The 27,273-nt window shown below is 40.6% G+C and overlaps 1 protein-coding gene across 4 annotated transcripts in view; it reads left to right on the top strand.

Moving 5' to 3' along the window:
- Hnf4 (Hepatocyte nuclear factor 4) overlaps positions 1-27,273 on the top strand; it is an 832,843-nt gene that overhangs the window by 219,069 nt on the left and 586,501 nt on the right. For 3 of the 4 annotated variants that reach the window (XM_067140295.2, XM_067140294.2, XM_068226052.1), the window contains exon 2: positions 5,890-5,964. The exons of the other annotated variant lie outside the window; for it this stretch is intronic. In XM_067140295.2, coding sequence (XP_066996396.1) covers positions 5,890-5,964 — 75 coding nt within the window. The remainder of the gene's footprint in view (positions 1-5,889; positions 5,965-27,273) is intronic. 4 annotated transcript variants of the gene reach the window in all.

Here is a 27,273-nt window from a genome sequence, read left to right as displayed (position 1 = left end):
CACGAGCTAAAATTCTGTGTCCTGGGTATCATGATTTGAGAAGTATTAGGGATATTCCTCACCAGCTAAACGCCAGTTTCTTAAATACCATGTGTTGAGAACTATTAATAACAAATTCCTTACAAGCTAAAAACCTGTTTCCTGTGCATCATGTCTTCAGCCGTACTAGTCACCAAATGCCTCATGATCTAAGACAATATTTCCTGTGAACCATGTGTTGAGAAGTATTAGTCACCAACTTGATGACGAGGTAAAAGTCTCCTTCCTGTCGATCCTGTGTTCCTTACGAGCTAAACGCCTATATCCTCTGAATCTTGTGTTGAGAAGTAATAGTCAGCAACGTCCTCACGCCAAAAACCCTGCTTCCCGTGTACCATACGTTGAGAAATATTAATTACCAACTTGATGACGAGGTAAAATCCTGTTTCCTGTGTATCATGTGTTGAGAAGTACTAGTCACCTTCAAAACGAACTATAAAACAGTTTCCCGTGTACCATGCGTTGATAAGAATTAGTCACCAACTTGATGACGAGGTAAAATCCTGTTTCCTGTGTATCATGTGTTGAGAAGTACTAGTCACCAACTTCCTCAAGAGCTAAAAGCCTTTTTCGTGAGTACCTTTTGTTGTAAAGTACTAGTCACCAACTTCCTTACGATCTACAAGCCACTTTATGTGTATCATGTGTTGAGATGTACTAGTCAACTTCCTTACGAGCTGATAGCCTGTTTCCTGTGTATCATGTGTTGAGAAGTATTAGTCACCACTTCCTCACGAACTAAAAATATTATCTCCTGTGCATCATGTCTTGAGAAGTACTTAGTCTCCAACTTCCTTACGAACTAAAAGGCTCTTTCCTGTGTATCATGCGTAGAGAAGTGTCTGTCTGTTAGGTCATTAGCCCAGAGACTGGTTGGATACTCAAATAGCATCACCAAAGGCTATGCAATTATAGGGAAACTGTAAAAACCAATGGCAGAGCCCAAATGAGGTGTACTAGGCGAGATGGGGAATGAGGTAGTTTGCCGTTGCTTTCCTCACTTGGCCAGAATGTACCACTACAGCACGACTGATCCTATGAGCAACACCTTTCATAACACTCAGACAATATTTGTGCTCCGAATGTCAATACTCAGCACCACTCATCTCACAGCAACTTCCATATTGTCACAGCCATGGATGAGACTGGGACTTCAGTGGAAGCTGCACTTTGCTCTGGCCTGTGTCAAGAGACGGATACAAAAGTATGCATCCATCAAGAAATGGCAACAGGCGGCGTAGAGGAGTACTAGTCACCATATTCCTTACATTTAAAAGCCTGTTTCCTATTCATGATGTGTTGAGAAGTACAAATCACCCAGTTCCTCACGAGCTAAATGCCTGTTTCCTGTGTAATATATGATGAGGAGTAGTAGTCACCTTCCTTACGAGCTGAAAGCCTGTTTCCTGTGTATCATGTGTTGAGAATAACTAGTCACTTTCCTTACGAGCTGAAAGCCAGTTTCCTGTCTATCATGCATTGAGAAGTACTAGTCACCAACATCCTTACGAGCTAAACGCCTGTTTCCCGCGTATCATGTATTGGGAAGTACTAGTCACCAACTTCCCATGAGCTAAAAGCATTTTTCCTGTGCATCATGTCATTAGAAGTATTAGTCTCCAACATCCTCATGAGGTAAAAGCATGTCTCCTGTGTACCATGTGTTTAGAAGTAATATACACCATTTTCCTTACGAGCTTAAAGACTTTTTCCTGTGTATCGTGTGCTGTGAAGAAGCAGTCGCCAGCTTAATTACGAGCTAAAAGCCTGTTTCTTGTGTATCATGTGTTAGGAAGTACCAGTCAATCTTTACTGATATGCATTAGGGCATTAGGGCCCAAGTGGCAGATTCCCTATCCCTTGGTAAGTTCTTCGAATTCCAACGCCAGTCCCATAATATAATATTCGCAAAAATGTATCCCCTTGAATTCCAAATTTATCTTCATGTTGTGATTTCCTACATTTAAAGACACCACTCATACTTATTCGTCTACTGATGTCCTCCCACGCCATCTCCCCACTGACAGACAGCTCGGAACATAGAACATGGAACAATAGTGCATTTACCGAAGGAATATTTTTCTTCAATCTCTGTTACATATTAGCTACAGTTCGCCAAGTATAATAAATAACACTTCTAAAATATTTAAAACGCATTCCTGATTTTATGTGTTCACATTTTTTTACAATATATTTTTTGCTTCGTAGGACAGGCACTAAATTTCGAGGCGCAACTCATCCTTTGAACACAGTGTTGTTCTGTCTAGACTCATAACGAGAGCTTGGAAACTGCATTTAGGGAAGAAGATAGGTAGGTATAATATGTCGGCAGTAAAATGAATTCTTTATGACAGAAACGTGTTAAAAGGAGGACATTCCAGGTATCATTAATGAACAAGATCTACACAAAAGCAGAAATATTCAGTCAGCAGTATGTAAAAACCAAGTAGAGGCGGCGATGTAGATATTTATTTAATTAAGGATTCAGAAGTTGTAACTAGAAAAGCAGCCGGAATTGATTCCTGAGGATATCTGATGTACGTATTGTACCAGTAAAAGAGCCCGACTCTCAGATTAAATTTTAAAGTAGCATGAATATGGTTCTCAGGGCGAAAAACTGGATTAATTGTAGCTAGGGCTCGGTACAGGAGGTAGGGTCCTATCTACAGAAAACTTTGACTCTGACTGCACAAGAGTTTATTCAAATAAGTCATGAATTTGCACATCACCTCTAAGTAGAAATGGATTGTCTTCCTCGTATTCCAATAGTATGGCTCGGGTTCTCCAGCTCACCAAGCCAAGCTGGTTGAAGCACGTTCCAGAAGCAAGAGTGTCCCCGCTGACTACTCAGCTGAGACTGTGTGAATAGGCTACAGTAGGTCCTCCTTTTATTCGATTCGGGACGTCTACGTCATAATACGGTTTGATTGAATATCTCCCGAATCCCTCGATGGATTTGCTTGAAACTCGAGCATTGGGACGTTTAGGTGATCCCAAACAAGATGACATATCGCTCGATTCTCTAGCATCATTATTATAGAAATTTCAAAATTTTCTCCATCGAACTCTCTAGAACAAGTGACGTGGAATCCAGAAAATACCAGTCAAGGCTGGTAACACGTGTTGAGACGAGCGGGCGGTCTAGCTAGCCCCTGTGGCTACGTCACAGCTCACAGTCGTCATACACTCGCTAGCTGGTCCTCGCTGCTGGTAAACAAACCAGGCGCGCTCGGAACATTACGCGTGGTAAATAAACGTAACTTATGCTCAAAAAATACTTATGTTCAGGTCGTAACCGGTACAGTATTTTATTACTGTTTGCATGAATGAGCATTACCGAATGAGTCTTACCGTACAAAGGAATGGGTAACAAGCATAAAGCGAATAATTGCAGGCCATTAAGCTTTATATGTATTGCATATAAGCATTATTTTATCATGCTCAGCGTTCTTTAGTAATTTTTATTCGCAATCATTACTTTTTACTACTTGAAATAAAACTGTAATCGTTACAATCGATATACCTCGCATTGACGCAAAAATGAAAGAAAAAAGTGACGACGAAGATAGTTAGACAAGGGGTGCAGTCGCTCTACCTACCCTGTGGATACCTGGCAGGATGTGCTAAAACTTACTGGCTAAATTAAAAAGTATGCGAGAAAAGTCATTTTGAAAGTTCCAACTTATCCTGCTTAGCCACAAACACAATATTAAGTAATATGTCTTCCTTGCTAAAAGGATTTTTGATTTTACTGATTACTCGTGGAAAATGCAATTTGTAAATATTTCTCAACTAACTGTAATTCAGCCCTCCGGAACAGACTGGACCGTGTGATCGTCCGAAGAAATTCAACAAGGATATGAAATTGACTGGTACTGCATACAAAAAGATAACAATTAATGTCATTTGCTTTACGTCCCACTAACTACTTTGTACGGTGTTTGGAGACGCCAGGTGCCGGAATTTACTTCCGTAGCAGTTCTTTTAAGTGCCAGTAAATCTACCGACACGAGGCTGACGTAGTTGAGGATCGAACCTCAACCATCTGGGCCACTAAGCCCGGAAATACAGACCACACCGTTGCTAGACAAAGATCGTGAACAATGTATTAACTGGAATTAAATCCTTTTACATGAAACACAAAAGATGAGTTTACCAGGCGAGTTGGCCGTGCGGTTAGGGTCGCGCAGCTGTGAATTTGCATCCGGGAGATAGCGGGTTCGAATCCCAATGTCGGCAGCCCTGAAGATGGTTTTCCGTGGTTTCCCATTTTCACATCAGGTAAATGCTGGTGCTGTACGGCCGCTTCCTGCCCACTCCTAGCCCTTTCCTATTCTATCGTCGTCATAAGACCTATCTGTGTCAGTGCGACAAAAGATCAGTTTACGATGTAGCTGATTGTATCGGGGAAATTTGACCTCGACTTCGCAACCCGGCAATCTACACAGTCACTTTTCCTGTTTATCTCAGATAAGGATGGAAATAGGTTCGCTTCAATTTTCTCTGATTGATTGATTGATTGATTGATTGATTGATTGATTGATTGATTGATTGATTGATTGATTGATTGATTGATTGATTGATTGATTGATTGATTGATTGATTGATTGATTGATTGATTGATTGATTGATTGATTGATTGATTGATTGATTGATTGATTGATTGATTGATTGATTGATTGATTGATTGCGAGGATAGCCAGTGTGTAGAGGATTGTCAAGTAATGTAGCATGAATGTAGATAATGTGTGTGTTGATGCCTTTTTACCGTACGGGGAACAATAACGAATATCTTCCACAGACCTAGAGAAAATGTAAATAAGGAAAGTTCGTAGGAGTTATGCTAACATCACCGGTGAGTATCGCTGACGTGAAAAAGCACGTGGACATTGGTAAGAAAAGATAGGAAGGACAAACTGGGTAAGCTGGTAGGTACGAGACCCATCACTACGTGAAAACAACTGTCGCCGGTTAGACGCTATTTCATGCATTGTACATCCCCACTGTTACTGTGAAAGTATAAAAGATTGCAAATAAGATTATGTAAACCTTTTACATAGAACGAATGTATTCCAGAGACCTTGGAAGTTTTGTCAAAAATGAAATAAATTATGAGTATTCCTCATACAGTAAAGATGAATTAACGTAATAATTAGCTCCACGCCTGTCTCGAAACTTTCTTGATATTCTCTCCCTTGATATCGATAAAGTAAACACAAGGAGACCTTATTTTCGACATGTGTACACCTGATTCGAGATTAATACGAAGTATGACACCAAAACTGGAAAGTACTGGCAAAATTATGATTGTATTTATATAAATAATATATTTGTGTGATTGTCCTTACGATGTCCCCAGAGGAATTCCTTGTCTCAGTCAGAAGAGGTACTGCCTCACTTTTCATTATACATTCACAAAACTTTGCTCATTTTGTGGTGACGTGAAATTTTATCCCTGCTTACTATTTCTTATGAATGACTCCGGGATCTAAACCTTGCGCCGGGAATACTGACGTATTGTTTGATGGTTAGAGGCATCACAGTCATCACCTCTCATATTCTCGCACCTTTCCGCTTATGCTAGGTTTGCAATCTTCCAATGTTTTCTCCACTTCTGAATATACGGTTGAGTTTTGCGAGCCGCGTGCCATCCTGGAGGTTTCAGTGTTTCTGTCCTTCCTCACACGTCGCAGCGCTGTTAGTCTCATCACTCTGCGGTAGAGACAATGCAATGCTGGTGATGCATGAACCCAGGGATTTGAATTGCCTGGCTTTATTATGTTTAACCTCGCATACAGCAAGTTGTCGCTGGTTATATTGCTGTAACATGTGTTGTGTTCTCCATTGCAGTCTTCTACATGGACCTGCCGGCTCTCGAACAGACAAGTGACGGGGATTTGCTCTCCAGACTGGCGTTAGCTAAAGGTCGGTACTTCCTTGCACGTGATACTTTGCATGCGGGATCTTCTTTCATGAAGAATTCGGACCTTTTATCTTTTTTTCTAGTTGCTTTACGTTTCACCGGGACCTGTTATCAAAACATCATAGGATAGTAAATACTCTGCAATAGATGATAGACTGTGACGACCAGTACTTGCGTTAGATCGTGCTGTAAATGTATGACCTATGAACAATGGTAATAGTCACACCATAGAAACTAGACTCTAGATAGGAAGACCCTGTCAGAGGAATAGTTCAAGAATCAAGGAATCAGCTATGATCAGATTAGTTTCTAGACAGGACAGCGTTGACAACATGAAATCATGGCGCGTCCGCTAGATGGCAGCGCTGTCTTTTCTTAATGATAAACTCCAACCTCATACTAGAAGAAGACAAATGTTAAATGCCGTAATAAAAGTCGAATACTGACGGCGCTGCCATCTGGCGGGCGACGAGTTCTAATATACTGTCTGTCAAGTTAGTGTGTAGCCCTTGTTTGTATTCAAATTACTGTATTTGGGTGCTTAGCAGTTTCTGTCGCGTCATGAATTTTCCTTGAAAATGACAGCTGTTTCATTAAAAAGGATTTGATGGCCATTACGTAGGGCCTATGACATGTTTTGTCACAGAAGACTTCTCTGCCTGGCTAAGATACAAATTGCTGCTATGTTCCTTAAGCCTAGTTGTTACCTTCTTGCATGTTTGGCCAGCGTAAACAGATTCACAAGAACAAGGAATTGTGCATTCTGAGAATATTGCTAATTATATCCATAACGTACTGAAGGCCAAATTCGCAGGAAGACTATCTGTTATACTATTTCACTCGACGTTCGGGTTAGGAACTGACAGCATGCGCTTCAAGCACCACTTCACTCCATGCCCATGTTCAAATCACACTATCGAATTAAAATGAGTTTTCATGTTCTGTAGGTGAAGGGTAGAAGATGTTAGTACCACCAGCAACTTACCTTGTGTCAAATAAATTGACAGACATCGCCTTTAAGACCCAGCAAGCAGCCAATGCTACGATCCTGGCAGCTAACAAAAGGAAACAAACATGGTGGAATGAAGTCAGTGATGAAGCACTGACCAGTATAACAAATGCCTGGAAGACATGGAACTCGACCCGGAATTTCGAGGGTTCGTGAAACTAAGAAGGATGCATCCAGACTGTTCCGAGATGAAAGCGGTCGTACGATGTCGGCATGTAAAAGATCTCTGGTGATACAGTTGGTATTTACCCGACAAAATTAATTAAATCTCAGCCATAGACGCCCAAGAGAGATCCGGTTTACTCTGTCTGCCATCTAGCGGACCTAGAGTAAAACGGAACGTCGAAATTGACGAGCAGACAGCCAGATGGCGTCAAATCGAAATGTCTGCTTACGGTAGCTGAGCCCATACGATTATTATTATTATTATTATTATTATTATTATTATTATTATTATTATTATTATTATTATTATTATTAGCGGTCGTATGATAACCAACAGTTAGAACATAATGATTAGGATTTCCTAAAGAAAAACGTCCGGGACTTCTACCAAACGTTCAAGTCTAATCTGAAAGGATACCAAGCCCTTAGTCTGCTACTTTAGAGATGAAAATGGAAATCTGGGACTGACCAACAAAGACAACTACAGTATTATGGCTCGGTACTTTGAGAATTTACTCAATTGTGACTGGAAAGACAGACTGGAGAATACCAGGCTGGCGTCTGAAAGGGGCGTTCCTGCCCAGAATAGATTTTCTACTTGAATAATGTCGTCAGATACAAGACGACAGGAGGATACAATTATGTGATCATATTTACCGTATTACGAATCTATAGACCGGGGATCACTAATGAATGTTCTGGAAGAGTATGGGGTGGCCGAAAAGTTCAGAAAGCTGATGAAACAGAAGCTCACCAACACAGTGTCGAAGGTGAAATACACTCCGCTTCAACTGTATTCTGGAAAATGTGGAGGAATACTTTGAGCCAAGATGAAACAAACAAACATTTGACAGGGATGTATATTGACTGTCTCACCTTTGCGGATGACATGTTCATTTTTGTAAATGACATTGATTCAGTAATCAATATGAGCAACAGGCTGACAGAAATAGCCGAGTAAGTAGGAATGCAGATTTTCTTTGAGAAGACAAAATACGTCATGGAGCAGATTAGATTATCACTAAGTATGGGAAGATTAGCCGAGTCAAAACTTTCGGATAACTGGGTGAGGTGATCCAGCAGAATGTTAGGATATGAAAGTTAGACCGTGCATACCATCTCAAGAAGAACACGTATATAAAGGACTACGTGTATAGGAGACAAGTTCTGGCTGTACAACACAGTTGTTAAAACAGAGCCATTGTATGCATGAGTAGACAGGGAAGATCCTAGGTAACAGAGGGTAGCTACAACTGACATCTAAAGAAGAGGTGTACAACAAAACAGAAGCAATCACAGCACCGAAGAAAATAGTATGGGCACATTTTCAGGATTTCAGATGACCGACTAACAAAACGTATATGGAATTTCATCAATCCAAAGTGAAGAGACAGATCGGTATCCCAACGACAAGATCACGTCTGCAATCAAATCCAAAGGATTAAGAGGAGCACAAGAAGGCACTGGCTTGCTGGAGGATGTCAAAGTCGGCAGAAAGGTTGGTTGCTATCACGCAGACCATAGCGGCTCAACTCGACACGAAAAGAAACGTCAGTTCATGTTAGTGCAGCTACCACGTACCAGCCCTCCTGTCCACACTACAAGAGCAACAACGCTATCAAAATCGTGAATACCGTGAGTATGACGTTTTCCTCTTACGGCAGACTCAAGCGATACTAATGTCGCTCTGCAACTTATTCTAATTGTTGAGATAGAAACCGACATGTCAAACATACTGTGAGTTATGTTCAGGCAATCAGGGCAAATTTATCCATTGGGGTCCCTAACCCATCCTTTCTGACACTGTGTGCAAACTCCTTCATGGATATTTGTCGAAAAACGTTTGCAAGCCTGCAGTCTAGGGAACTGATAACGTTCCCCAGCGACAGCACAGATTCAACAGCATTCGTTGAGACATTATATATATCAATAGAATTCGGAACTCGGGGTGAATGTAAAATTTGGAATCGTGCCTCACGTAATAAACTACTGATGTGATTGGAGGAATAAGAACTGGGACAGCCCGGATCATTAGAGTCATAAAGGTGGGGATGTGGTAAGCTACAGCTACAGATATATCAATGATCGATACGGCAATGGATTTGAAGGGGTGTTAACTTTCACATTTTTAATATAGGCCAAGTGTGGTATTTGAGAAACGCTGTGTGAGGTTCTGTCTGTTATATTTTGTAGATCTCGAGAGGGCACATGGCGATAAGTTAATCAAATGCTATGCGGCCCTTCCTGGAAAGCAAAAAATGGTAGGACAGGAATGCTTTAGGTAGGAATGGTGCATATAGTTTGTTTTATACCGAATCTGCCGAAAATTTGCTATCTACTGTTTCAGAATTGAAAAAGAAATGATATGGGTTGGGAATGAAACTTAATAACTTCTCTCTCCCCTGTTTACAAGTATTGTAGAGCAGGGATCCTTAGCTACAACTTCAAACTGTGTATACCCACCTGTCGCACGGGAGATCGGGGTTCGATTCTCCACCAGGGAGGTATGGATTTTTTTTACTCTAAGACGACAAAAATTTGTCATACTAGAATTGAAAGTCCCTCTCGCGTCTCGGGGAAGCAGCTGGCTGCTAAGTCGAGATCCCCTCTTTCATTTTGCCACTCAATCCGACTATTCTCCGTCTTAAGTTTTCGGAGGTAGGGTTACGATCCATATCCATGATGGAGAAATTATTGTTTAAGGAATGTGTGGGCTGTTCGACAGTGGAAACATTTGGCGGACTGTTGCGGTCAAGAGTGGCAGTTGTGTTCGTGTTTTGCCAACATAGGATCAATCATTGCATAAAGATCAGTTCTGAATGACGAGTTTAAAGGGATCATTTTGTATTAAATGTGTGAGTGTCAAGCCCAATTGTGACACATCCAGCGGGCGATACAATAAGATACTCTACAGGTGAAACACAAGTAAGCACAATATGTTAAAATTTAGTTCCCAGAAGGAAAGTATAGACATTTTTCATCGATTGCAAATGTTAAAAACATTTAAATTCGTTAGGCCTAATGATGTTAAGAATTCGAGAGAATTGCTCTGCAGTTCTACCTTCACAGAAACCTGGCTGTACAATTGCTATTGTAATTACAGAGCCCATTCATGAAGCAATCGACACTATTGGAAAAAGATTGTAAGAGTGGTGCAGGTAAAAAAAAAAAAAAACTTTAGAAATTTCTACTTCCAATTTTAGAAACACACTGTATAATTGTCATAATTGCTTTCTGCGATCTTCCCTTTATCTTGTTCAACTTTACCGTTGATTGCTTTTTCTTAGGTGTGTTCATCCCTCTCCAGATCCAAAGCATTGGATGTTACGCCTTGAGTAACTCATACTTCCACCGTCCCTCAACACTGCAGTACCTACTTACGAACTCCACGTGCATTTCGCTTCGTGTAGGTCAGGTGGAGCACGTATATCACGTGCATTTCGCTTCGTGTAGGCCAGGTGGAGCACGTATATCACGTGCATTTCGCTTCGTGTAGGCCAGGTGGAGCACGTATATCACGTGCATTTCGCTTACTGTAGGCCAAGTGGAGCACGTATATCACGTGCATTTCGCTTCATGTAGGCCAGGTGGAGCACGTATATCACGTGCATTTCGCTTCATGTAGGCCAGGTGGAGCACGTATATCACGTGCATTTCGCTTCATGTAGGCAACACTAATAAGCCAGGTGGAGGTCGCAGGGTGTGGAAGGCGCTCAGGACCAACAACTTCTGCGTGATGAACGTGTTTCTTGCAATCTTACAAGTGAAAGTGGACCCCGAAAAATGCACAAATTAACTTTCCCCATTTCTGTGTTTACTGCGGTTTACTGCCGGATGCCACCTGGTGTCTCAACTGAAAATCCAAAGTGAAGATGAACCCCAACCCGCAAGAAGCTTCAGGACTCTTAAATAGACTATTTGGACGGGGGAGATATCGCCCGCCTAATCAAAGCTTCAACAAATTAAATTAAATTAAAATACTTTATTTGCAAATTAGGAGTCTACTTCAATGGCAAATGATACACAAGAAAACATTGTTCTCAACAACTGAATTTTAAATGAAGAAGAATGAAAGACAATTTTTCTAAAATACAGTATTATACCATTTACATTAACAATGTTTCTATTAAAAGCACAGCTCATCCTTAATAATTTTATATTATTTGCAAAATTTTACCCATAATATCTCCTGTACTTACACAGATCATCAACTCATTTACAGTACATGGAATCACTTCAATAATACTATACAACTGCTATAAGACTTAAATGTACATTCCTTTTCTCATTTCACCCATTTTGGTACCTAACGTGCATAACTACATGCTGCGTCTTAACCAGAGTCCCTTTTGCCACTGCTTTTTAGAGTTCCTGAAGGGCCTTCACAGCTACCGTAGCGGTCCCAGGGTCCTCGAAGTCCCCACTGTACTTCACCCCTACAGGCAGTCCCCTACTTCAGCTGTCCATTCTCCATAGACAAGGGGATGGAATTTATTCACAAAAATTCTGTATTACAAAAACCTACACAGGTCGAATGACCTCTAACATTTCTTCTCTCTTTTGCTGTTTATTCTTTTATTAAATACCTGTACAAATTAAAAAAAGGATCAAACACTTCCCGAGGTAAACTGTTCCACTCCTTCACACCCTTCCCAATGGATGAAAATTTACCCCAATCATTTCTGCTTAAATCCCGTCTAATTTTATACCTGTGATCAGCCCTTCCAATATAATTATTTTCCAACTGAATCCTCTCACGGATTTCTCCCCATGCTTCTTCTCCTGTATAGGCTCTATATAATCCTATAAGTCTAGTTTTCTGCTTTCTCTTACTTAAAGCCTCTCACCCAAGTTTCTGTAACATTTCTGATACGCTACTCTTTCTCTTGAAACCTCCCGTTACAAATCTTGCTGCTTACCTCTGCACACCATCTATTTCATTTATTAGGTATTCCTGGTGAGGATCCCAAACACTGTTTGCATATTCCAATAATGGACGAATCATACTTAAGTAACTTTTCTCTTTTAATTCTTTTTTGCATCCTTTAAGGAGCCTCAATATGACATGAAACGATCTGTATGTTTTCCTAACAATATCATGCACATGACCCTTCCAGTGAAAATTACTTTGAAATCTCACACTTAAGTATTTGCACTTGACATCGTTGGGACAATTACCTCATCCAAAGTATATTTAAATTCAATTTTTAAGCTCCTGTTTGCAAATGTCATGACAATTCATTTGCTTCCATTAAGCTTCCATGCACTGTGCACGGTACAAAAGACGACTTCGCTTGGTTGACCAGAGTGCAGAACCCCACTCCTCGATTTGGAGCAATAGCGCTCTCTCTGTCTTTCCCCACGCCTGCCTCGCTCGCTCCGCCTGTCTCCCTTTTCCTCACTTGCTTCGGAGCGCTCCAAATCCGAGCCGAGTTAAGCCGAGTAGCCCGGAGACGAAGCGTTGGTCCGAGCCGAGCCGAATGGGCCCGATGCACTGTGCACAGGAACTCTGCTCCTCAATTTGCACGCGTGAGTTTTTTGGCGTTTGAGAGGCCCTGATCTACAAGCTATTGAAGATACCAAATGAATAAATGGTGAATAAAATAAGTATAAATAACAAGATTGGGCGCCACCTGCCAGACAATTACAGGAATTATCTACTCTGTAGAGCAACGAGCAACTCCCTGTCCCAAGGCGACGGTCATCAGGCTGACAAAGTTCCAGAATTGCTTTACAACCTTGGCTCTTACTGTTTACCCTGAAATTAAATGTGGGTAGCATGCCAGGTTCATCCTCACTCCACCAATAAAATATTTACCACGAGTTTCACTACAGCAATTTACTCCCAAAACAATATTAAAACAAAACAAAAACCAACAATTATCACCACGTGATGAAACCAGTATAAGCCTACACAAGCAACATCTACAAGGTATACACCACAACTGTACATAATTCTGAAGGCCAAGCTTCAAAGTGATTATCCTACTGGTATGAAGATTGTCCCTTCCTAACGTTAAATATATTAGCACAATGGCATCATCACCGTGGACTCTTACCACATGTCATAACTGTACAAAAAAGCACACCCAGCCACCTCACTATACTCTGTTACTAAGCCATAAACATCCACAAGGTAAAATGTCTGCTACGGGATTAATAAATAACGACAAGCATGTTGTATTATTCAAAGAATGAGCAAGTAATAAACATTTCGGCTACGTTTCCATCAAGTTCTGTGCACAACATATTACCCACAATGTGCATTTCCTCGGCGAGGAATCCATAGTCTTACTCACAAAAGAACACCATGTAGCATCTTCCACCAACCGCTCACCGGCAATGTGAATTAACGAGTAATGCACTAGTCATGACTCGGTAATTGTACAGTAATGCACCCGTGAAAAACTCGTACAGCCAAGACTGCGCAGTGGCAATCGTAACCTCAAACTCTTGCACATTAAACAACAAACTCGTAGCACGCACGCACAATATGTTTCGTCCATCATTCCATAACAAGCAAGCTGAGAAACTCGTTGCACTAACACAGACATATATAGGCTCGCTCCATGTGGCGTAGCGTCTACTAAATCCACAGGAAACAACATTACCACTGCCACATCTACAAGCGCCTCTTGGTCAATGCAATCTCGTTCGAAATAAGAGCTTACAGATTGGTTACCAAGCTGCCGATCCGCAAATGATGAACTTGCACCTTTGTCCACAATGATGACAGCGTCCACTTCCCGGCCTAAGCCCGGGTTTCTAAACCACATGTTGTAACACTTCCAACTTACTTCAACCGTCTTTCCCGATATAGCCACTGTTTTCTTGAGCAACCTACACTGCCATGCCATGTGCAGACTCTTACACAAATCAAAGTTACACAGATTCAAAATTCCCTACTACAAATTGTTCTTATAATATTATGTTTTTACGTTATAAATGAACAAAATTACGAGATTTTCATGACTTCAATATTGCAAATTATTTTACGAAAATTTCCTAACCTAAAAATGTGGGGATCGTACATTTGTACAGTTACACTTTGTGAATCTGTACAATCCTGTATTTGATTTTTCTGTAAACAATTATATCATCTGCATACAATCTTATTTTTGATGTTATATTCTTCCCTAAATCATTTGCATATATTAAGAGTAGTTATGGGCTGATTATACTACCCTGTGTAATTCCCTTCCAAACTTTCCTTCTTGTGATACATGATTACCTACTTTGACTTTGTGAACCCTTGAATTCAGAAATGTTCTTATCCAACATATACCCCATATGTCCAATCCTATTCCCTCCAGTGTCTTTAATAATATTCCATGTTCCACTCTGCAAATGCCTTGAAAAGGTCTGTGGCTAGGCAATCCAACTGGCATCCCGAATCCAAGTGATCTGATATTTCCTGCTGAAATCTCACCAGTTGTGCCTCACAAGAAATTTTATTTTCAAACCCATACTGGCTCCTCATGAACAAATTTTTATCTTGGCATACCTCTCTAATATATTTTGCTATTAAACTCTCCAGTATTTTACAAACTATACTGGTCAGGCTGACTGGTCTGTATTTCTCACGTTTCCTTTTATCACCCTTTCCTTTATAAATTGGTATTATTATAGATTCCTTCCATTCCTTTGGTGTTATATTATTATTTATGATATAGTCAAAGGGAAAATTTTAAATAAGGCACTTGGTACCACCCCATGGTCTTTAATACCTCCCCAGTAATTTGCGAATATTGATTTCTGCTGTGCTCATTATTGTCTTTAACATGGTCTTGGTCTATGAAAGTTTCATGTATCAGATTGTAGTTTGCCCCTTAGCCTCTAGGTACAAACACATATGATTTAGTATACTGTATATGTCTGTTTCAGCTGGCTTTCTCAGATTTGTCTTAATTCTCTTAATTTACCTGTCTACCGTTTTGATAACAACTTTTTCTTTATTTGTTTTGCGTCGCCCCGACACAAAGAGATCTCCTGGAGCCAATAGGGTCGGAAAGGCCTAGTAGTGGGAATTCAGCGGCCGTGATCTTAATAAGGTTATATGGTACAGCCCAAGCATTCGCCTGGTGTGAAAATGGGAAACCACGGAAAACCACCTTGAGGGCTGCCGACCCCTATCCGCTCGGCCAAGTCGCCCGGTAAGAACTGGATACAGCGGCACAATGTTTCTCTTAACTTCAAACTGATCATTGTGTTGCGCTTGTTGATATCACTGTGTGTAGGTTCAGGTATATATTGTTAATAATACATACATTATTAAATGCATTCTTTCACGTTTGACACTTAGGAATAAGAATTTTGTAGTGACTTTTGTCGACTCTAAGAAGGCCTACGACACCATTGATCGAACCACCTTAATAACATTTCTGGAAGTATTGGGCTTGGACAATAAAACATGAGCTATAGACCCTGATGTCATAGGGGAGTTAGGCAGGGAGATGGATGGGCTGAAAGACGACGCCTATTCAAATCGCGCGATAGTCGATAAAGATTTCTGCTAGTAGCGCCACTATGACCATCAAACACGCGTTGTACAGGTCGTTCGGTGTGGCGTTCTGAGTCAGACACGCCTTTAACAGGGCTACGAGAATGTGAATGTTCTACCCGCAATATTGCAGAAAGACTTTTCAGGAAAAAGTAATTTACCTTCATTTTCTATTTCCAGTGTGAACTTGATCTTCCTGTTAATTTAATTTAGATGCTTCAAAATTCATTTAATGCTTCTCTTCCGTGTGGCCAGACCGAAAATATGTCATCTACGTAACGATAGAATCACATTCCTTTCAGTGGGACTGTAAGTAATGCAGTAGACTCAAAGTGTTCCATAAAAAGGTTTGCAGCCCCTAGTGACAGAGGTGACCTCATTCTTGCTCTTTTCGTCTGTTCATAATAATCCTATTTCTGGTAGAAGTAGAACTGCTGCCAGATTGGTCAAGTCCTCCGAAACAAGTGATAATGAGCCACTTTATTCTGTGTCACCTGTGATATACGCACTCGCTTTCGTTTTTCGATCCCAAATTGTAGAGACTGATACGTCTGGTGTGCAAGTACAAAGAGAGCTTAGCGCATTCACTCAACTTGGTTGCACAAGATACAATATCATCAATTCCTAAGTGTAGAGATGCACTTAATATGGTCAAGTATGTAATTGGTTATGTGAGAGATTCGCTTAAGAGACCAGCATTTCTTCAATCAATAAAAGGCGATGGACCACCTAACCCACGCCCACCGTATCCTACAAGGTGAACTGTCACTTTCTTCTGTCCTTTCTAATTATACAGCTTTGATTGAATTTTTTCGTCCGTCGCAGACAGTGGTTCAACCGAGTCAGGATCTAAAGCTGCTTCATTTTTAAGACTGATGAATCCCTTTGATTTTCTTTTTATAGCTGATGTGAAATTATTTGGACAGCTAGGCTCCACAAATTATGCTCTACAAAATAAATCGCTTCACCTTGAAGAGGCTCATAAATTGATTATGACGCTGAAAGCAAGCATGAAATTTTGTAGAAAAGGTTTTTAATAAATCTAGTGGAAAGCAAGAGAAAACAAACGTGCAGAAATTCATTCACCCACTCTGCCTAGAGACAAACTATAAATATCCTGAATATAACTCAGCAGAAGAGTTTTATTCAGTTGAACAAAAATACAAGTGTCTATTCTTTGCAATCGTAGATAACATTATTAATTGACACATTTTCTTACAATTTCTTGCTTGAAGTCGTGTAGATTCTACTTAAGAGTGATGCAATCAAAGATGAAGTTTTACAATTCTATGAAAAAGATTATCTCTCTGATGATCTTTTGCTTCACAGAGGAATGTTTCATGGGTCACTACTGAATGAAGGAAAAATAATTGTGAACTTAAAAGACATTATCAATCACTTCGAGGTAGGAGTGCATCTGAAGGATTCGCTCTCAGAACTGTTCAAGGTTTTGAAAATATTGATGGCAATTCCCGTCACAACTTCAACAGCCAAGATGTCTTTCTCGGGCGTTAAACGACTGAGACTTATTTGCGTACAACTACAGGTCAACACAGATAAAATACATTGAGTCTTCTACATATGTACAAGATAGCTGGTTTAGCGTTAGATCCTGGAAAGGTGGCAGATGATTTTACATTTAAAAAATGTGACTCTTTCAGAGAACTACACCTAACGGAGACTGTTAAAGCGGCGATTGCACAGTTCATATCAATAAGAAACACCTAGAAGCCAAGAAAAGGAAAAGGAAAATACTGAGGAAAGTATTAGGCAAGGCAAAGAAAATGACGAGTAAAGAACAAGGCTATATTCAGGCGCACAGAAGCTCCTGGTTCCCCCAGCTAGCTGTGGGGATCAAAGGTAACTTGGAGGATGCCGTGGTTTCCGTAATAAGATGCAAGAAGTTGAGTAAAGCGAGAAACGAATGAGGGAAGGAATCAATTGGAATGACGTGGTCCATAGCTAGCACTAGTAACTTACGATGTGAGCTATGAACGGGCTTCAAAAGCGAAATTAACGTTTTTCAAAGTGAAGTGGGCCGTTAACCTGTAGCGATTGGCATGCTGCTTCGTCGCGAATTTCGGTCACTCGAACGCCAATAATATTGGAAGATAAGGAAAAGAGGTTTTCAATGAAGCACTAATTTTCAAGGGAACGAGAGCTAATTTCGTGAATGTCACCATTAACAAAATTGTATCAGACATAAATGATCTGAGATGGAATTTTTCCGGAAGTTTGTGAAAATGTATCTCCGCACAGTAAAAACGCACAAAACATTTTAAAAAGGTTGGAAATTACAACAGCTCTCTAATCTAAACGGAGAAATGTGGCTGTTACGTAATCAGGCGGTTGCCAGCCCTCTGCAAGCCACCTCTGGCAATTCCTTGAAGGGATGCGTCCATCTTCGAGGTCTTTCTTGATGTTAAGATACTAGGGAATTGTTTTTGTTTATTTATATTTTGAGAAAAAATTTAAAATTACTTTTTTTTTCCATCGAGAGCCATCCCTCCGTAGCAGCGAGCTCCCATCTCATGTAGTTCCTGTTCTTTTGTCATTGTCACTTAGCGATCATATTTCTGAGAGAGGATAAGGCGATGTGATATTTCTTGAAAAGCACCTTTTGTTATATACATGTCCTGATTGATTTGGAAAGTTACCTCTTTTTTAAAAATTTCTGTTCTGTAACTAATCCATTTGATTGGATGCAAGTAGTATAATGGGAGAGTTCTGCCGCCTCCTCCTCCTCGCGCGGCGCGGGAAATTTGAATTCTGGCGGGAAATTTGAGTTTTGGCGGGAGATTTGAATTTTAGCGGGAGATTTGAATTTGTAAACAAAGCCACGTGCTTTTTGACAGCTGTCATCGACAACAACGCATCGCTAACCTCACTGCTGCCATCTTGACGGGCTTAAACCTCACTAGTGCCAACTTAACCTAACTAGCATGAGGTAAACAAAGCCACGTGTTTTTTGACAGCCACGTGCTTTTTGACAGACAACAACGCATCGCTAACCTCAGTACTGCCATCTTGACGGGCCTAAACCTCAGTAGTGCCAACTTAACCTAACTAGCGCGAGATAAACAAAGCCACGTGCTTTTTGACAGCCACGTGCATTTTGACAGATTTGTAAACAAAGCCACGTGCTTTTTGACAGCTGTCACTTAACCTAACTAGCGTGAGGTAAACAAAGCCACGTGTTTTTGACAGCCACGTGCTTTTTGACAGACAACAACGCATCGCTAACCTGAGTACTGCCATCTTGACGGGTCTAAACCTCAGTAGTGCCAACTTAACCTAACTAGCGCGAGATAAACAAATCCACGTGCTTTTTGACAGCCACGTGCTATTTGACAGATTTGTAAACAAAGCCACGTGCTTTTTGACATACAACATCGCATCGCTAACCTCAGTACTGCCATCTTGACCGGCCTAAACCTCAGTAGTGCCAACTTAACCTAACTAGTGCGAGGTAAACAAAGCCACGTGTTTTTTGACAGCCACGTGCTTTTTTGACAGCTGTCATCCGCCATCTTTAAACCATAAAGCACTGTGCTGCCCTCTTTAGATGCAAAATTCGTCAACTGTCATCCGCAGTGCTGCCATCTTGACGGGTCTAAACCTTAGTGCTACCAACTTAACCTAACTAGCGCGAGGTAAACAAAACCACGTGTTTTTGACAGCTGTCATCCGCCATCTTTAATCTATAGAGCACAGTGCTGCCCTCTTTAGCTACTTACCTTTGAAATGTGGTGGCGGATAATTTGATAAATGCTTTTTGACAGCAGCCATCTTTGTGCACCATGCTGCCCTCTTTAGCTAGATACCTGTGGTGGCACGCAATTCCACATGACAGCAGCCATCTTTAATCAAGAGAGCACTGTGCTGCCATCTTTAGCTAGATACCTTTGAAATGTGGTGGCGGCAAATTGAAAAATTTCACGTGCTCTTGTTTGGAAACAAACTCACGTGCTTTTTTGACAGCTACCATCCGCCATCTTTAATCAACAGAGCATAGTGCTGCCCTCTTTAGTTTGAAATGTGGTGGCGGCAAATTCCACGTGCTATTGTTTGGAAACAAAGCCATGTGCTTTTTTGACAGCTGTCATCCGCCATCTTTAATCAACAGAGCACCGCGCTGCTATCATGCGGGCAATTTCGTCAGCTGTCATCCGCCATCTTTAATCCACAGAACACCGTGCTGCCCTCTTTATGGCTACTACCTTAAGCACGTAGTAGCGGGCAATTTGAAAAGTTCTGTTAGCTACCATCCGCCATCTTTAATCAAGAGAGCACCGTGCTGCCATCTTTAGCTACATACCTTTGAAATGTGGTGGCGGCAAATTGAAAAATTTCACGTGCTCTTGTTCGGAAACAAACTCACGTGCTTTTTTGACAGCTACCATCCGCCATCTTTAATCAACAGAGCATAGTGCTGACCTCTTTAGTTTGAAATGTGGTGGCGGCAAATTCCACGTGCTCTTGTTTGGAAACAAAGCCATGTGCTTTTTTGACAGCTGTCATCCGCTATCTTTAATCCAGAGAGCACCGTGCTGCCCTCTTTATCGTAGTAGATGTAAATTCGTCACCTGTCATCAGCAGTGCTGCCATCTTTAGCTAGATACCTTTGAAATGTGGTGGTGGATAATTTAAAAAGGGAAATTCTACAGCAGCCCTCTCTCGACGCTAATTGCATAAGATGGCGGCTATACATGACTCCTTAAGGGTGCTTACGCAATATAACTGCTATACACAGGTTCTTATGAGACGCCCTTGGGATGCTTGCGCAAGATGCCAGTTATACATGGCTCCTTATGAGATGCCCTAGGGATGCTTGCTCAAGATAGCGACTGCTCTTATGGGACGGCTTAAGTGTCCTTGCACAAGATGGCTTGAGACGCCCATACGATGCTTGCGCAAGATGGCGGACACAAGATGGCGGCTATACACAACTCCTTATGAGACGCTTTAAGGGTGCTTGCGCAAGATGGTTGCTACTCTTAGGAAGAAAGCTAGCTTAGAGGCTAACGTGTCGTGCTAGTTCGATTCATTAAATTTAGGGCTTAAATGCAAAATGTTAAATATAACGAAAACGGTGCACCGTAGAGCAAAACGGACAAAATTTTTCTGCCTAATACCTAGGTTCGCAGTATGAGGAACAAGAAAACCATAGTCTAATGATGGGATCAACGGTTCGGTTCCTACTTAGGCCCTTTGACATTTGCTCTGTTTTACCTTGTATTGAAGCGAGTCTTCGTAACATGATCAGGTCTAACTATGGTAGAGAGTATAACGTACCGTGCTGGTTCGATTCATTAAATTTGGAGGCTTAAATGCAAAATGTTAAATATCTCGAAAACGGTGCATCGTAGAGCAAAACGGACAAAATTTTTCCGCCTAATACGTAGGTTCGTAGTATCAGGAACAAGAAAAAACATAGTCTAATGATGAGATCAACGGTTCGATTCTTACTTAAGCCCTTTGGTATTGGCAGCTATCTATTTCTACAAGATGGTGGCTGCTCTTATGAGACACAAGATGGCTTGAGACGTCCTAGGGATGCTTACGCAAGATGGCGGACACAAAATGGTGACTATACATAGCTCCTTATGAGACAGCCTAGGGGTGCTCGCACAAGATGGCAGCTACTCTTATGAAGAAAGCTAGCTTAGAGGCTACTGCGCAAGATAACAGCTGCTGTTATGCATGTGGTGGAGGGCAATTTGAAATTATATGTGCTTAATCAACAGAGCACCCTGCTACCCTCTTTAGCTGAAATGTGGTGGTGGATAATTTGAAAAATTCTTTTGACAGCTATCATCTTTAAACATTAAGGCCTTATCATTCTGTTCCTCCTCCTCCTCCTCCTCCTCCTTCTCTACCACCTCCTCCGCCTCTTATGTCAAGGCATAGCTTTATATCGAACAAGTTTAACCTGCATCGCGAAGGCAAGCGTGTGCAGCGATAACATTATTATGCATGTTTAGACTTTCGAAACATAAGAAGAGTAGAATCAAACGCTGTACTCGATACGACATGTGATCAGAACATTGATTGATGCGTTCAGAAAACAAAATAAGTGATCAAGACTAGAATCGAACACTGTACTCAATACATCATGTGTTTAGAATATGTCAGGGGATACCCTTGTTCTAAGAAGATAAGATTGAAACATAACAAGACGAGAATAGAACACTGTAATCGACGTTGCTAACTTCAACATGTTATCAGAACATTGATTGATGTGTTCAGAACACAAAATAAGTGATCATGACTAGAATCGAACACTGTACTCGATACAACATGTGATCAGAACATTGATCGATGTGTTCAGAACACAAAATAAGTGATCAAGACTAGAATCGAACACTGTACTCAATACAACATGTGTTTAGAACATGTTAGGGGGTACCCTTGTTCTAAGAAGATCAGAATGAAACATAACAAGACTAGAATCGAACACTGTAATCGATGTTGTTAACCTCAACATATGATCAGAACATTGTTTGATGTGTTCAGAGCAAAAGTACAATTTTGATGATTTGCTTAGTGTAAAATCAAAAACTATGGAAACACACTGTGCACATATCGCATAGCTAACTCGCTCAGTAAGCAATATTGCAAAACTACAACTTCAATGATTTGCCTAGTGTAAAAATCAAAAAACAAAACACTGTACCATACTGCGCAGCTAACTCGCTCGGTAAACGATATAGCCAAAGTATAACTTCAAATTATTTAAGTTCCATCATTCGTCTTGTGTGAAAATCAGTCGAACAAGTTATCGCATAAACATGTAACATGAAATATCAGTCAATCTGTTGGCATGGGTTACAAGCATGTAGCTTATGCGGGAAGTAAAATTAAACCGAACGCTAGTGCTATAAGAAATACTCTGCTTACATTTAAGTCCCTAGCTGTTGAACAATTTATTACATAAATATGTAACATGAAATATCGGTTCGGAAACATATTGTTTCAAGGATGAAAGGACTCTTCCTCCTCCTTACCGCACATTCATTGTAGGGCTAAGGGGCTAATGGGCTAAAGGGCTAAATGGCTGAAGGAGCAACAACCTCATCGATCGCTATCAGCAAGAACGCTTGTACTTTGTTAAGTGTAGAAAATTAATCTTTATTTGTAAATGGTTTCATGTTCAGAACAAGGAATGGAACCTAGGGGTTACGTCTTACCTAATAAAATCCCCGAGGTGCGATGAGTTACGTTTTTCGAACTAGTGTTTGGAACACTGAACTTTTCAAGATGATAGCAGAGAGTTTAGCAATGTTCTGTTGTTGGATTATAAATTCCGCGCTACAACATGCATAAGGTGGCAGCCTTGAGGTTTACTGCCGTAAAGATGACAAGAGTGAGGTTAACAATGTTCCGTTGTTGGATTTTAAATTCCGCGCTATAACATGCATAAGGTGGCAGCCTTGAGGTTTACCGCCGTAAAGATGGCAGCAGTGAGGTTAGCGACGCTCTATTGTCCTTCAAAGTGAGGTTAGGGTTCGTCAAGAAGACAGCTGTCAAAAAAGCACGTGGCTATGTTTACCAAACAAGAGCACGTTGTCGTGACGTCACGGCCACGTAATCAATCCTTAGCTCGACGTCGTTAAGAGCAGCATTAGGATTAGCTATGCTCAAAAGTCTTGGGGACAGAGCAGCAGTATGAATTGCTATGTTTCAAAGTGTGTACACATCACCTATCGATTTTACATGCATCGACCATCGAACTAAACTTCATCCGCTAGATCGTGCTGCTATCTTAGCATAACCTATACACATAAAATTAAAGTACAATGAATAGCCATGTTTCAAAGCGTGTACACATTACCTAGCGATATTGCACGCATCGACTCTCGTACTAAACTTCTTCCGCTAGATTGTGCTGCTATCTTAGCATAACTTATACACATGAACTTAAAGTACAAAGAATAGCCATGTTTCAAAGCGTGTACACATTACTTATTGATTTTGCATGCATCGAATCTCGTACTGAACTTCTTCCGCTAGATTGTGCTGCTATCTTAGCATAACCTATACCCATGATCTTAAAGTACAATGAATAGTCATGTTTCAAAGCGTGTACACATCAACTATCGAATTTGCATGTATCAACTCTCGTACTAAACTTCTGCACGTAGATTGTGCTGCTATCTTAGCATAACTAAGACGCATGAACTTAAAGTACAAAGAATAGCTATGTCTCAAAGCGTGTACACGTTACCTATCGATTTTGCAAGCATCGACTCTCGTACTAAATTTCTTCCGCTAGATTGTGCTGCTATCTTAGCATGTCCTTAAGGTACAAAGAATAGCCATGTTTCAAAACGTTTACACATTACCTATCGATTTTGCATGCATCAAATATCGTACTAAATTTGTTCCGCTAGATTGTGCTCCTATCTTAGCATAACCTATACCCATGAACTTAAAGTACAATGAATAGTCATGTTTCAAAGCATGTACGCATCAACTATCGATTTTGCATGTATCGACTCTAGTACAAAACTTCTTCAGGTAGATTGTGCTGCTATCTTAGCATAACTAAGACGCATGAACTTAAGGTACAAAGAATAGCTATGTTTCAAAGCGTGTACACATCACCTATCGATTTTGCATTCATCGACTCTCGTACTAAACTTCTTACGCTAGACTGTGCTGCTATCTTAGCCTAACCTATACGCATGAACTTATAGTACGAAGAATAACCATGTTTTAAAGCGTGTACACATTACTTATTGATTTTGCATGCATCAAATATCGTACTAAACTTCTTCCGCTAGGTTGTGCTGCTATCTTAGCATAACCTGTACGCATGAACTTAAAGTACAAAGAATAGCCTTGTTTCAAAGCGTGTACACATTACCTAATGATTTTGCAGGAAACGACTATCATACTAAACCTTTTCCACTAGATTGTGCTAAAATCGTGTAAGTGTGCTGTTACCTTAGCAAAACCTATCGACTTTACATGCATCCACTATCGTACTACACTTCTTCCGCTAGAGCATGTAGCAATCGCTTTTGTGTATCCCTAACCCATGTGCACGAACTTAAAGCACAAAGAAGAGCTATGTTCTAAAGCGTGTACACATCACCCACCGATAATGTATCGAATATCGTACTAAACTTCTCCTGCCAGAGCGTACGACTATCGCTTGTGTGTGCACGAACTTAAAGCATAAAGAATAGCAATGTATAAAAATCTTGTAAATAAAGCAGCAGCATTAAGTATAGCTATGTTTAAATGCGTGTACACATCATGTATCTATGATGCACGCAGTACTAAACATATTCCATTAGAATGTGCAAAGTTCGCGTGTGTTTGTGCTGCTATCTTAGCATAGCCTATGTGCATGAACTTAAAGCATAAAGAATAGTTATGTGTAAAAAATCTTGTGAACACAGCAGAATGTTTACTGCGTAGGTGTAGACATTGAACTTTGCATGCTGAGGCAGCATACTACGTGACCGTGACGTCACGACCACGTGCTCTTGTTTGGTAAACATAGCCACGTGCTTTTTTGACAGCTGTCTTCTTGACGAACCCTAACCTCACTTTGAAGGACAATAGAGCGTCGCTAACCTCACTGCTGCCATCTTTACGGCGGTAAACCTCAAGGCTGCCACCTTATGCATGTTATAGCGCGGAATTTAAAATCCAACAACGGAACATTGTTAACCTCACTCTTGTCATCTTTACGGCAGTAAACCTCAAGGCTGCCACCTTATGCATGTTGTAGCGCGGAATTTATAATCCAACAACAGAACATTGCTAAACTCTCTGCTATCATCTTGAAAAGTTCAGTGTTCCAAACACTAGTTCGAAAAACGTAACTCATCGCACCTCGGGGATTTTATTAGGTAAGACGTAACCCCTAGGTTCCATTCCTTGTTCTGAACATGAAACCATTTACAAATAAAGATTAATTTTCTACACTTAACAAAGTACAAGCGTTCTTGCTGATAGCGATCGATGAGGTTGTTGCTCCTTCAGCCCTTTAGCCCTTTAGCCCATTAGCCCCTTAGCCCTACAATGAATGTGCGGTAAGGAGGAGGAAGAGTCCTTTCATCCTTGAAACAATATGTTTCCGAACCGATATTTCATGTTACATATTTATGTAACAACTTGTTCAACAGCTAGGGACTTAAATGTAAGCAGAGTATTTCTTATAGCACTAGCGTTCTGTTTAATTTTACTTTCCGCATAAGCTACATGCTTGTAACCAATGCCAACAGATTGACTGATATTTCGTGTTACATGTTTATGCGATAACTTGTTCGACTGATTTTCACACAAGACGAATGATGGAACTTAAATAATTTGAAGTTATACTTTGGCTATATCGTTTACCGAGCGAGTTAGCTGCGCAGTATGGGTACAGTGTTTTTTTTTGATTTTTACACTAGGCAAATCATTGAAGTTGTAGTTTTGCAATATTGCTTACTGAGCGAGTTAGCTATGCGATATGTGCACAGTGTGTTTCCATAGTTTTTGATTTTACACTAAGCAAATCATCAAAATTGTACTTTTGCTCTGAACACATCAAACAATGTTCTGATCATATGTTGAGGTTAACAACATCGATTACAGTGTTCGATTCTAGTCTTGTTATGTTTCATTCTGATCTTCTTAGAACAAGGGTACCCCCTAACATGTTTTAAACACATATTGTATTGAGTACAGTGTTCGATTCTAGTCTTGATCACTTATTTTGTGTTCTGAACACATCGATCAATGTTCTGATCACATGTTGTATCGAGTACAGTGTTCGATTCTAGTCATGATCACTTATTTTGTGTTCTGAACACATCAATCAATGTTCTGATCACATGTTGAAGTTAGCAACATCGATTACAGTGTTCTATTCTAGTCTTGTTATGTTTCAATCTTATCTTCTTAGAACAAGGGTATCCCCTGACATATTCTAAACACATGATGTATTGAGTACAGTGTTCGATTCTAGTCTTGATCACTTATTTTGTTTTCTGAACGCATCAATCAATGTTCTGATCACATGTCGTATCGAGTACAGCGTTTGATTCTACTCTTCTTATGTTTCGAAAGTCTAAACATGCATAATAATGTTATCGCTGCACATGCTTGCCTTCGCGATGCAGGTTTAAACTTGTTCGATATAAAGCTATACCTTGACATAAGAGGCGGAGGAGGAGGTAGAGAAGGAGGAGGAGGAGGAGGAGGAGGAGGAGGAGGAGGAGAATGATAAGGCCTTAATGTTTAAAGATGATAGCTGTCAAAAGAATTTTTCAAATTATCCACCACCACATTTCAGCTAAAGAGGGTAGCAGGGTGCTCTGTTGATTAAGCACATATAATTTCAAATTGCCCTCCACCACATGCATAACAGCAGCTGTTATCTTGCGCAGTAGCCTCTAAGCTAGCTTTCTTCATAAGAGTAGCTGCCATCTTGTGCGAGCACCCCTAGGCTGTCTCATAAGGATCTATGTATAGTCACCATTTTGTGTCCGCCATCTTGCGTAAGCATCCCTAGGACGTCTCAAGCCATCTTGTGTCTCATAAGAGCAGCCACCATCTTGTAGAAATAGATAGCTGCCAATGCCAAAGGGCTTAAGTAAGAATCGAACCGTTGATCTCATCATTAGACTATGTTTT

Source organism: Anabrus simplex, chromosome 2 (genome assembly GCF_040414725.1).
Source record: "Anabrus simplex isolate iqAnaSimp1 chromosome 2, ASM4041472v1, whole genome shotgun sequence".
NCBI classification, from domain to species: domain Eukaryota; kingdom Metazoa; phylum Arthropoda; class Insecta; order Orthoptera; family Tettigoniidae; genus Anabrus; species Anabrus simplex.
The sequence above is the reverse complement of the archived record's forward strand: the minus strand, read 5'-3'. Positions and strand labels throughout refer to the sequence as shown.